Below are 11,382 nucleotides of genomic sequence, written 5' to 3' on the forward strand. Positions count from 1 at the left end.
ATGGAGATAATAGTCCTCCACGAGTTGACACTCACGACTACTCAGACTCCACTTTGGTTCAGCATTCACATTCAACTGAAGAAGATGTCCCCATCTGGGGTGGCTGGGGTGAATGGCAACATACGGGCTGGTCAACTCAACGTCAATTCTACCAGCCGTATCACCAGGATGATGAAGAATCTCCTCCGTCTCCTCCACAGCACTCAAACTCCTCAGAATTGTTGGATATGATGCGAAATATGCAGCTGGCACAACAATCCTTCATGCAAACTCAGGATGAGCGCTATGCTCATATTAGCAACCAAATTCAAGCGCAAAATGAAAGGCTTAATAACCTTTCTACAAGCATGAATGAACGGTATACTGCATTTACCGAAGCGTTTGAACGCCACGAACGATCGGTCGACGGGAGTCTCAAGTATCTTGGTGGTATTGCTGAACAAATATCATCTCTGGATGACCCCTACACAAACCCGAATATCTGTTACCATCCAGGACACCGCCATTAGGACTTAGACCTGCATATGCATATGAATTTGTTTGTTGTTTGAATGTATTAAATTCTCTGTAATGCTTGTTTGTGCAACATTAATTTTAATGTCTATCGTCTTTTAATTAATGATTATCGTTCAGTAATGATATTTGGTGTGATATTGTTATCTGCTAGTGTTATTTCCTGTTGAGTTTCATGTTACGTTGAATAATCGTTCCTTGTCTCTTTTTGATGTTGTCAAAGGGGGAGAAGAGTACAAGCATACAAGCAGCCAAAATGCCAAAATGTTCACCACAATTAACAGTCGGTTTTGCAGATAGCGTTGGATTACAAAAGAAAGGGGGAATGTGCATAATATGTGTAAATACTGCATGTTGTTTGTCTCTTTGGCTTTGCACAGGTTGTCATCATCAAAAAGGGGGAGTATGTAAGGGCAAATTGTCAGACAACATACAATCACAAGTTTCGATGATGACAAATGACCATCATGGACGAATCGGCATTGTCGATTCCACGTCTACAAACAAATGCAACACATCACTTATCATATCCTTTCCTATGCTTATCTAAATCTGTTATAATTCATAAAACATATGTGGACAAAGTGTGATCATGACAAAATGCATGAAAATCACAAAATACGAATTTTTGCAGATTTGAAGACCTTGAGTCGACCATAGGGGTCGGCGCATCGCCCACGGGTCAGCGCATAACTCAGACCAGTTGGTGACTAGTCAACGCATGCTTGCTTGAGTCGACCACAAGTCGGCGCATGGCATAGTGCTGTTAACCACGGGTCAGCGCATGGAACACTTGAGTCGACCATAGGGGTCGGCGCATTTCCCACGGGTCAGCGCACGCCGACCTATGGTCGACCGCTCGTGCGTAAACTCAGTTTTCTGAGTATTTTCCACTGTTTGAAAAGCTATTATTTTTGGTTGGTTAGCTAGTTACTATAAATAGAAGTCAAATTACTTTTATCAACCAACATTTGTCAAATTGATTTCAAGTGTTCAAGGAAACAAGAAAGAGTGAAATAGGTGTCCAAGATTCATCGTCTTCATCTTCAACATTTCACAACACATCAACTACACACAACCATTTTTGATGTGCTTCGTGATCGATTAAAGGTGATAAGGTTCGAAGCTGAGATTGGAGAATCCGGTTCGGGTTGAAGCTTGTGGCAGGTTCTTTCTTGAATAAAACCGTTAGGGTTTTGTCCTCCAAGACCGGTTTGTGTTTGGGGTTTTTTGGACGAATTGCTTCATCAATATTCAGCTGAGCGAAGGTGATTGAGAAGAGGAAGTCTATCAACAAAGGGAAGGATTCGGGTTCGATTCGTTGTGGTTGAGATCAGTTGGGCCGAGGGTTTGAAGAATGGAAGGTTCTTCAACAAAGGGGCTGGAATCGGAGGTCTATCAACAACAATCGAAGGTCTTGATTCATCTTGAATCAAGGAACAAGGAGAGGAAGCAACATTCAACACCTTGAGAGTTCTGTTGTTTACTTGCTTTGCAATCCTTGTATAAACGGTTAAATTCTACAGGTGATATCTAATTAAATCATCTCAATTCTAAGTTTAGAATTGAGGGCAGACGTACCCCGAAGCGAGGACGGCGGGGGAACTGCCTCATCAAATCTCTGTCTTCTTTAATTTTCTGCATAATTGTTTTTCAACTTAAAAATTAAGTGATTTTAGTTTAAGCACTTTTACCAAACATTGATATTAATTGAGTAAGAGATTAAAACTCTGTTTTTGAATCCAAAGTACAATAGTATACTGTACTAGATCAATTTGAATTACTTACTCAACACAAATATCACTTGGAGTGTTTATGCACACCAAGTGTTTGATAATCTGCCTAAACCAAAGTTGTCTTAAGTTTGTATCTAGTTTGACTTGGTATTTGGATCATTGGAACTAGGAATCCTAGTAAGTGAAACAAATCATTGATTGTGCAAATAAGTGTGGTGATTCGTATTTCACTTTATCTCTAATCCATTGGCTTGACGCATATCCGGTTTTCCAATAACGGTTCGTTTTAGACTATATTTTTCCTCGGCCGCTTCCGCACTTAAAACAAATTTTCAAAACCAATTTTAAATTGGTAGCGCCGACTCAAATTTTAATTGGGATCTATTCAACCCCCCTTCTAGATCCGTGCCATAGTCTAATAGTGGGAAGTCTATCAAGATTCCAACGCCATGCAAACAATAAGACATTTGATGGTTCCAGAATTCTCCAACAAAGTTAACCGTTATCCTCCTCTATTCTGAAAGAGAAGCAAATGCATATCTGAGATTTAAGACATCATGACCTGATTTGACATAAAAAAATCCCGTGCTTCTCTGGTAGCCACTCAACTGCATCAACTTCATCCTCCATAATTACAATCTTTGTTATTAGATCTTGCAATTCATCCCATAACCACCTCACATTATCGTTCCTCAATTCTCCCACATCATGACATCTCCAAATCCAAACCTTTTTGACCCACTACCAGCTTCCTCTACACTGCAAACCAGATCACCATCCAGAACAAATAGCTCCGAAAACGCATCCTTTAGCAGTTGACCACCAACCCAATTGCTAAACCAAAATTAAGTGTTGTTGCCATCTTTGACCTGCAATAAGTATTATTAGAAAAAATAGTTACACTTGCTATCCTCTACCGAGTCAATTAAGATCAAGTCACTTCCGGCTTTTTATATATATACTTGATCAAACCTCTCCAAATAGCACCCATGTCATTGACTATCCTCCACTTCCATTTCATGAGAAGGGCTTTATTGAAAACCTATAAGTTAATTATTCCAAGACCACCACATTACTTCGATTTGTACACTTGCTCCCATTTAATACAATGAATAAGTTTCTTTTCCTCTAAACCACACCACAAAAATTTGCTCAAAATACTACAATTCTCTTTCAAGAATTTATACGGAACCTTGTAGAAAGATAAAGTGTAAGTGGGTAGTGAATTCATAACCGAATTGATTAGCACAAATTTTCCTCCCAACAAAAGACTTCTCCCCTTCGAAGATCTTAATCTGGTTCTGATAATGTTAATAAATTTTTTCCACAACTTCAATCTCCTAGGGCTACTCCCCACCCAAATTCCCAACAATTTTAAAGGAATTTCTTCTGTCTTGCACGAAAGGAAGTTTGAGGCAGGCTCTACCAACCAATCGCTAACATTGGTACGATATATTCTGCTTTTACAACATTTCACACTCAAGCCAAATATCATCTTGAAGCCTCTTAAAATGTCCTTAATACTCCAAAGATTATTAATATTCTCATCCCCCATAATAATGGTATCGTAGAAAAATTGCAAGATCTCAATGGAAACTTTATCATTGATCTTAAAACCATTATATTCCCCCGTTTCCACAACTTTATCCATCATAGAAGTTAATCCCTCCATGGCCATAACAAAAAGAAAAGGAGACAACGAGTATCCTTTCCAAAGCCCTCTTTCCATCTTGAAGTCCACCGTAAGGCTCCCATTCACCAACGCCGACATGGAGCTATTAAACACGCAAGCCTCAATCCACTTTATCCACCTCAGAATAAAACCCATCTTACCAAGTAAAAACCTTAAGTGATTCCAACACACACTGTCACAAGTTTTTTCGTAATCAACCTTAAGGACAAAGCAACTCCTCTTATCTCACTTAGCTAGATCCAACGCTTCGCTAACCATCAAAACTCCATCCATAATATTTCTACCAGGTATAACAGTTGATCGTTTGATCGAAATTAGCTTCCCAATGATTGATTTCAACCTGGAAACCAAAAGTTTCGCCAGAATCTTGTACAAACACCCAACTAAACAAATATGTTTGTATTCAGAAAGACATTGAGGGTTCCTTTCTTTAAAAGCTCGAAGCTAAAGTCATCAGGACCTACACTTTTATCACCATCCCAACTCCAAATAGCTTCTTTGATTTCTTCCCCAAATAACTCCATTTCGATAAGTTGTTTATCAGAATCATTAAGTTCATTAAACTTTATACCATCAGGAACTGGTCCTTTGTAGCAAGGCTCCTTGAAGAAGGCTTCAAACTGGCTCTTAACAACATTCTTGGTTTCTTTCACATCCTTCACTCTACCCCCTTCCGCATCCACCAAGTTAAGAAAGTTCCTTATGTATCTCTCTTTCAAGGAGTTATGAAAAAATGGGTGTTCTTGTCCCCTTCTTTCAGCCACATCTGCCTTAATTTGTTCCTCAACATGCTTTCCTTTTAATCCAACTTGATCTACAAATTTCCGCAGCTTTTAGTTCTATCTTCCACCAACTTGACAATCTCTCCCCCCTGATTATCCACTAATAAGATGTCCAGATTATTAAGATCTCCAATGCGCTCCTCTACTTTGAGATCAATCCATTCAAAAACATTACGATTCTACCATCTCAATCTAGCTTTCAAACATTTCAAATTTTCGCAACCTATAATCCCTTATTCCCCTCACTTCTAGCTTCATCCATTCCTCTTTAACAAACTTAGCAAAAATAATATTCTTGAACTAACAATTGTTGAAACGAAAAGGTTTTGATCCCCAATCTCTAGAACACGATTTTAGCCAAATAGGATAGTGATTCGAAATATCTCTCTGGCCTATCCTCTGAGTCGTAATCTTCCATAAGTCAACTGGATTATCAGACAACAAAAATTTGTCTAATCTTCTCATCGCATTTCCGCAGCCGTTGAACCATGTAAACTTTCCTCCAATACACGACATATCATTGAACTTCATATCTTCAATGAAACTACGAAACTCCTCCATCCTACTCTCCCCGCCATTCCCCCATTTGCCTAATCTCTCTTCTTTACGAGTATCAACATTGAAATCTCCTCCTAAGAACCACTTTTCCTCACTCTTCATACTCATTACCTTTATCAGATTTATCCACATTGTTCTCCTGAGCAACACATTGCAGGAGGCATAAACATTAACAAAGTTGTAATTATAACCCGTCCACTCCACATTGATTCCCATAAATCCTTCCCCCCTGAAGCTATAGTTAAGCGCGAAAAGATTTTTTTCCGCAATATGACCATTCCTCCAGAAGCTCCCACAGAGTCACACGAGGCCAAGTCCACTTCATTATTTCCCGAAAACTCACAAGCAATACTACAATCAAATTGTTTAGTTTTCGTTTCCTGAAGAAGACATATATCAAACTTACTTGATTGGATAAGAAAACTAACTCTCTTCCTCTTGGTTCTGCTACCACCCCCTCTAATGTTAAGCGATAAAATATTCATAGCAACCTATTCGAATTTGCCACCAAGTATTGCTTCCTTGCTTTTCCTTTCCTCTCAATTTTTTCAATGTCTTCCACATTCTCCTCCTGCTTCCTTCTACTGGAAATTTCCAACTTTTAAATAGTGTTCCACACAACCCTACTCACCTCCGAATCGAAGTTCTTAATCATACGACCATTGCAACAAAAAACATCTGAATCTGTCAGAGAATCACAACAAAGAGCTGAACCTTGTCTCAGTTTCAATAATCAGGGGTTAGGACCTCCACCCTACTTAAATTTTAAGCTTTAAAAATTATAATTAATAAATTTAATTTAGAAATGAAAATAAAAAAAAATTCTTTAAAAAAATTAATATTACTTTAATTTAGACTATAACATTTTTTATTTTAAATGATATTATAATTAAAATAAAAAGTAATTATAAATAATTTAAATGTTTAATTTTATTGTTTAACCTATGACACATCATCCCATCATTTGATGTGTCATAAAGAATGGCATCAAAGTAAAATGGAGGACTAAAATTTTGAAATAAACAAAATTGAGGAAAACAAAAATTGAATTTTAAAATAAAAATAAAAATAAAAATAATCAAAGTTGCAATTAAATATTCAATTTTATATCATTATAGCCCGTTAGAACTAAAGATTAAAATTTAGTCGGAACAATTAACAATAATATACATCATAATCTACATAAACTCGGGTCAGAATAAACATTTTTTTGAAATAGAAAATATTTAATTTGTTTTAGTAATCTATTTAATTTAAATAGACTTTTATATACCTATTTAGTTAAAAAAAGGTTAGACCTAACTTTTTTATAAGCTTTTATTGCATTAAATAAAAATACAAGAATAAATCTTTGTTTTCTTTATAAACTCATGAAAATAAGTTTAGAAAATATTATGAATAAGTTGCTTTCATAAATTCTTTTAAATAATTAATATTACAAAACTTAAAACTTATGATATTACATAAAACTCGAATATACAGCATCTTATAAAGTTGAAATTATATAAAAAGTTTGGAGGACCATAGTTTTGACCGTTCCCCTTCAAACTCCGTCCGTGAGAGTAAAAAAATATTGACATAAAATATTTCATTTCAATTACAGAATCTTTTAGTTTTTGTATAGCACGAACTAAACTCCAAAAGTAGTAGTATAGAATTTGCGTTGAATGTATTTAATTAGTGTAAAAATGTAATTAACAATAATACAAACTAGTTATTATCGAAAATAATACCAAAATTGTCACATATAACAACCAAAATAATCTTGAATATATTATGTGTTATATTTTGGATCATATATGTATTATTATTTTATACACCACGAGATAATCACTCAAAATATAAAACTCCACAATATATTTTCTTTTCTCATGTTGTTAATCAGTGAATAAAAGAAGATATTGTATTTTTGTGTAATAACATTGTGATCTCAAGCTACTATAAATAGTAAGCACCCTCCATGGTTACAAGACACGAGCTTCTCTTTCATTTGTTAAAGATAGTATAAACACATTTGTTTGAGAAGCATCAAATTAATTAAGATGACTCCATTACTGAAAGGAACTGTGGTGTTGGTGCAAAAGAATTCGTTGCACTTTAACGCTCACTCAGCGGCTCAAAAGTTCCGCGGTTTCATAGAAAGTGTTATCGATGCTCCTGATGACATCGACGATTCTATACTTGATACCGTCGATTCTTTTTTGAGCAACTCTGTAGCTCTCAGATTGATTAGTGCTTCAAACAGTGATGGTATTAACCTTTTTATTTTAGTATATACATTAACGAATAAATTTTTTAAAATGAGTTATTTAATTGATTATTTAATGATAAAGTTGTAAATAAAATAATTTAAATATCATAGTATATTTATCGTTTTACAAATATACCGTTTGTGAAAAGTGATTATTAATTTTTGCTTTTATCATAGTATATTTATCATTGCAAAAATAAAATGTCATCTTATTATCTATGTTCTAACTATAAACTCTCTTGTAATTTTCATTTCAAGTTTTTTCAGTCACATCTTCGTCTTCATGCGGTCCCACATGCACCGCATTTTAAGAGATTAAAAATATAAAATATTTATTTCAATGTATACTTGACTCGTTTCACATTAAAACATTTGACCTGTTGCAGTTTAACCTGTCTCACATTAAGTACGAGTAAAATGGACATGTCCAACTGACCGGTTCGTTTTGCATCCCTAATAGTTTGGTATACTTCATGTCACATAGATGATAAATTAAGTACGCAAAAAGAAATTCAAGTTGAAATTTTTGTTGTTGAAAACTAACCGTAACTATTTGAGAATCATGAGTGAAATTGATGATCTAATTTTTGATATTATGATAGAAAATGGGCAGGGAAAGGTGGGAAAGCAAACATTTTTGGAAGGTGTTCTCACTTCCATACCAACATTGGAAGACAAACAAACTGCTTTCAATATTCTTTTTGAATGGGACCATAACATGGGAATTCCCGGAGCTTTTTATATTGAGAATTTTAAGCAAGATGAATTCTTTCTTGTGAGTTTGACACTTGAAGATGTTCCAAAACATGGAAACTTAAACTTTGTTTGCAACTCATGGGTTTACAATGTGGAAAAGTACAAAACTGAAAGAATATTCTTTACCAACAAGGTAAAATATAAACTCTAGTTGTCTCTCAAATCACCACCTAATCATTGTATATGTAGATTTTTAAATATCAATTATGTTTTCCAAATTCTTGACACCATCATTGGTTAAAATTATATAGACATACATCCCAAATGAAACACCGTTTCCGTTAGTGTACTATATACATGAAGAATTGAAGACTTTAAGAGGAGATGGAACGGGGGAGCGTCAGGTATGGGAAAGAATATATGATTACGATGTTTACAACGATTTGGGCGAACCAGACAAAGATGATACCTTGGCTCGTCCGATTCTTGGGGGATCAAGCACCTTGCCTTACCCTCGAAGGGGTAGAACTGGCAGGAAACCTACTGAGAAAGGTTAGGTTTGAAATATGTATTCTGTTTATAATTCTAAAGATTTTAGTATTGTTGCTAAAGATAGTTTGTTATTATATATATGAGCAGATCCAAAGAGTGAGAGTCGGAGTGGCTATTTTTACATACCTAGAGATGAATTACTTGGTCACGTGGAATCGTCAGACTTTCTTGTTGATGTATTCAAATTAGTATCTCAAAATGTCATACCTCAGGTAAGATCCCTGGATCAACCCGAGTTTAACACGTTTGAAGATGTGCTCTCGCTTTTCTACGGTGAATCAAGTAACTTCTCGGTGCCAAAAGTGATTCAAGGTATATCAATCACAAATTTAATATTATATACAAAATCATATAAACAAAACTCATGGTTTTTTTTGTTGTCGTAAACTTCTTACTATGAGCAGTGGATCATTCTGCATGGATGACTGATGAGGAATTTGCAAGGGAGATGATTGCTGGTGTGAATCCAAATGTCATCGAAAAACTTTCGGTAATTTAAAGTGCGGAAGAAATTAAAAAAAAAAGACTATCATGTCCTCTTCTTATGCTATATTTGTAATTGGTAATTAACCTTATATACTTAATGTAGGAGTTTCCACCAGAGAGCAAGGTAGATAGGCAACTCTATGGTGATAATACCACCACAATAACCAAAGAACAGTTGGAGGCAAACATGGATGGGGTCAATGTAGAACAAGCTATACAAAACAATAGATTGTATATACTTGATCATTATGACTCACTATTTCCATTTTTAAGGAAAATAAATGCAACTGGGGCAAAGGCATATGCTACAAGGACCATTCTTTTCTTGCAAGATGATGGAACTTTGAAGCCATTGGCCATTGAACTAAGTATACCACATCCTAAAGGTGATATTTTCGGTCCTGTTAGTAAAGTTTACTTGCCTGCAACTGAAGGTGTTGAGGCTTCAATTTGGCTCCTTGCCAAAGCTTATGTTGTTGTAAATGACTCATGTTATCACCAACTTATCAGCCATTGGTATGGTTTTCATTCATCATTTTTATACAATTAAGTACTATAGTTGATCTAGTAATGAGTAATTTCTTATCTACATGTGTGACAGGCTACACACTCATGCAGTTGTTGAGCCATTCATCATAGCAACTAACAGGCATCTTAGTGTGGTTCATCCTATTCATAAACTTTTACTTCCACACTACCGCAACACAATGAACATAAATGCCGGTGCGCGAAATACTTTGATCAGTGCAGCGGGCATTATAGAGTCAACATACTTGTTGGGAAAGTATACTATGGAAATGTCTGCTGTTGTCTACAAAGATTGGGTTTTCACTCAAGCAGGACTACCTACTGATCTAATCAAAAGGTAAGCTTATAAAATATTACAACTTGGTTTAGTCTATTTTTTTTTAATATATTCCTTGCTTGTCATTCAGAGGAGTAGCTGTTAAGGATGCATCTTCTCCATACGGGCTTCGCCTTCTGATAGAGGACTACCCTTATGCTGTTGATGGACTAGAGATATGGGCTGCTATTAAGTCATGGGTTGAAGAATATGTGAATTTCTACTACAAGTCTGATGCAACTATTGTACATGATTCTCAACTACAAGCATTTTGGAAAGAAGTTGTAGAAGTGGGACATGGTGACTTGAAGAATGCAACATGGTGGTTTAAGATGCAAACTCGTGCAGAATTGATTGAAGCTTGTAGCATTCTCATATGGATTGCTTCGACGCTTCATGCATCGGTTAACTTTGGACAATATCCATACGGAGGATACATAGTGAATCGACCAACTAAAAGCAGAAGATTCATGCCTGAAGAAGGATCTCCTGAATACGAAGAGCTCGCTAAGGACTACGAGAAGGCGTATTTGAGTACAATCACACCAAAGAATGAAACTCTTTTGAACATGACAGTTATGGAGGTATTGTCAACGCATGTTTCCGATGAGCAATACCTCGGACACAGAATCGAAGGTGATCTTTGGACTTCTGATTCACAGCCAATAGAGGCGTACAAGAGGTTTGGAACAAAGTTGGCTGAAATTGAGAAAAAGCTCATTGAAAGGAACAATGATGAGACATTGAGAAACCGATATGGGCCTGTGAAGATGCCATACACTATACTTTATCCTTCCAGTGAAGCAGGATTGACTTTTAGAGGCATTCCCAACAGTATCTCTATCTAAAATATGTTAAGGTTGTTGTATTGTTGCTATGAATAATCGATGAGAAGGAATCATATTCCCCCATCCCCTATGTATGCTATGTTATTATGTATCCTTGTTTGATTACTGAAAATAAAAAACTATTATGTCTGTACCTTGTAGTGGGATGAATTATGAACATTTGTACAAAGCTAGCAATTTAAATATAAACCATGGCATCACAAAATATGAAAACATAGAAATAGACCATAATATATATATATATATATATATATATATATATATATATATATATATATATATATATATATATATATATATATATATATATATATATATATATATATATATATATATATATATATATATATATAATCTTCAATTTTTCTTCTTTTCTCTAGAATGATTATTCCTAACACCTTCCATCTTTCTCTTGTTTTATAG

At 35.3% G+C, this 11,382-nt stretch overlaps 3 protein-coding genes across 3 annotated transcripts; 1 reads left to right on the top strand and 2 right to left on the bottom strand.

Annotated features, from left to right (window-relative positions):
- Positions 1–3,321: 3,321 nt before the first annotated feature.
- LOC127138071 (uncharacterized) lies at positions 3,322–4,020 on the bottom strand. Its single transcript, XM_051064477.1, has one exon. It carries the CDS (start codon positions 4,018–4,020, stop codon positions 3,322–3,324), a length of 699 nt encoding a protein of 232 aa, XP_050920434.1.
- A 305-nt stretch (positions 4,021–4,325) lies between these two features.
- LOC127138072 (uncharacterized) lies at positions 4,326–5,498 on the bottom strand. Its single transcript, XM_051064478.1, has 2 exons — positions 5,030–5,498; positions 4,326–4,756 (listed from the first exon to the last, which is right to left on the bottom strand). Exons 1-2 carry the CDS (start codon positions 5,496–5,498, stop codon positions 4,326–4,328), a joined length of 900 nt encoding a protein of 299 aa, XP_050920435.1.
- Positions 5,499–7,246: 1,748 nt separating this feature from the next.
- Positions 7,247–11,092, top strand: LOC127076334 (linoleate 9S-lipoxygenase). Its single transcript, XM_051017955.1, has 8 exons — positions 7,247–7,532; positions 8,136–8,422; positions 8,541–8,781; positions 8,869–9,093; positions 9,186–9,271; positions 9,371–9,783; positions 9,869–10,132; positions 10,203–11,092. The coding sequence occupies exons 1-8, from the start codon at positions 7,325–7,327 to the stop codon at positions 10,957–10,959; spliced, it is 2,481 nt and encodes an 826-aa protein (XP_050873912.1). The 5' UTR covers positions 7,247–7,324; the 3' UTR covers positions 10,960–11,092.
- Positions 11,093–11,382: the final 290 nt, after the last annotated feature.

The sequence above is a fragment of the Lathyrus oleraceus genome, chromosome 4, assembly GCF_024323335.1.
Source record: "Lathyrus oleraceus cultivar Zhongwan6 chromosome 4, CAAS_Psat_ZW6_1.0, whole genome shotgun sequence".
Taxonomy (NCBI): domain Eukaryota; kingdom Viridiplantae; phylum Streptophyta; class Magnoliopsida; order Fabales; family Fabaceae; genus Lathyrus; species Lathyrus oleraceus.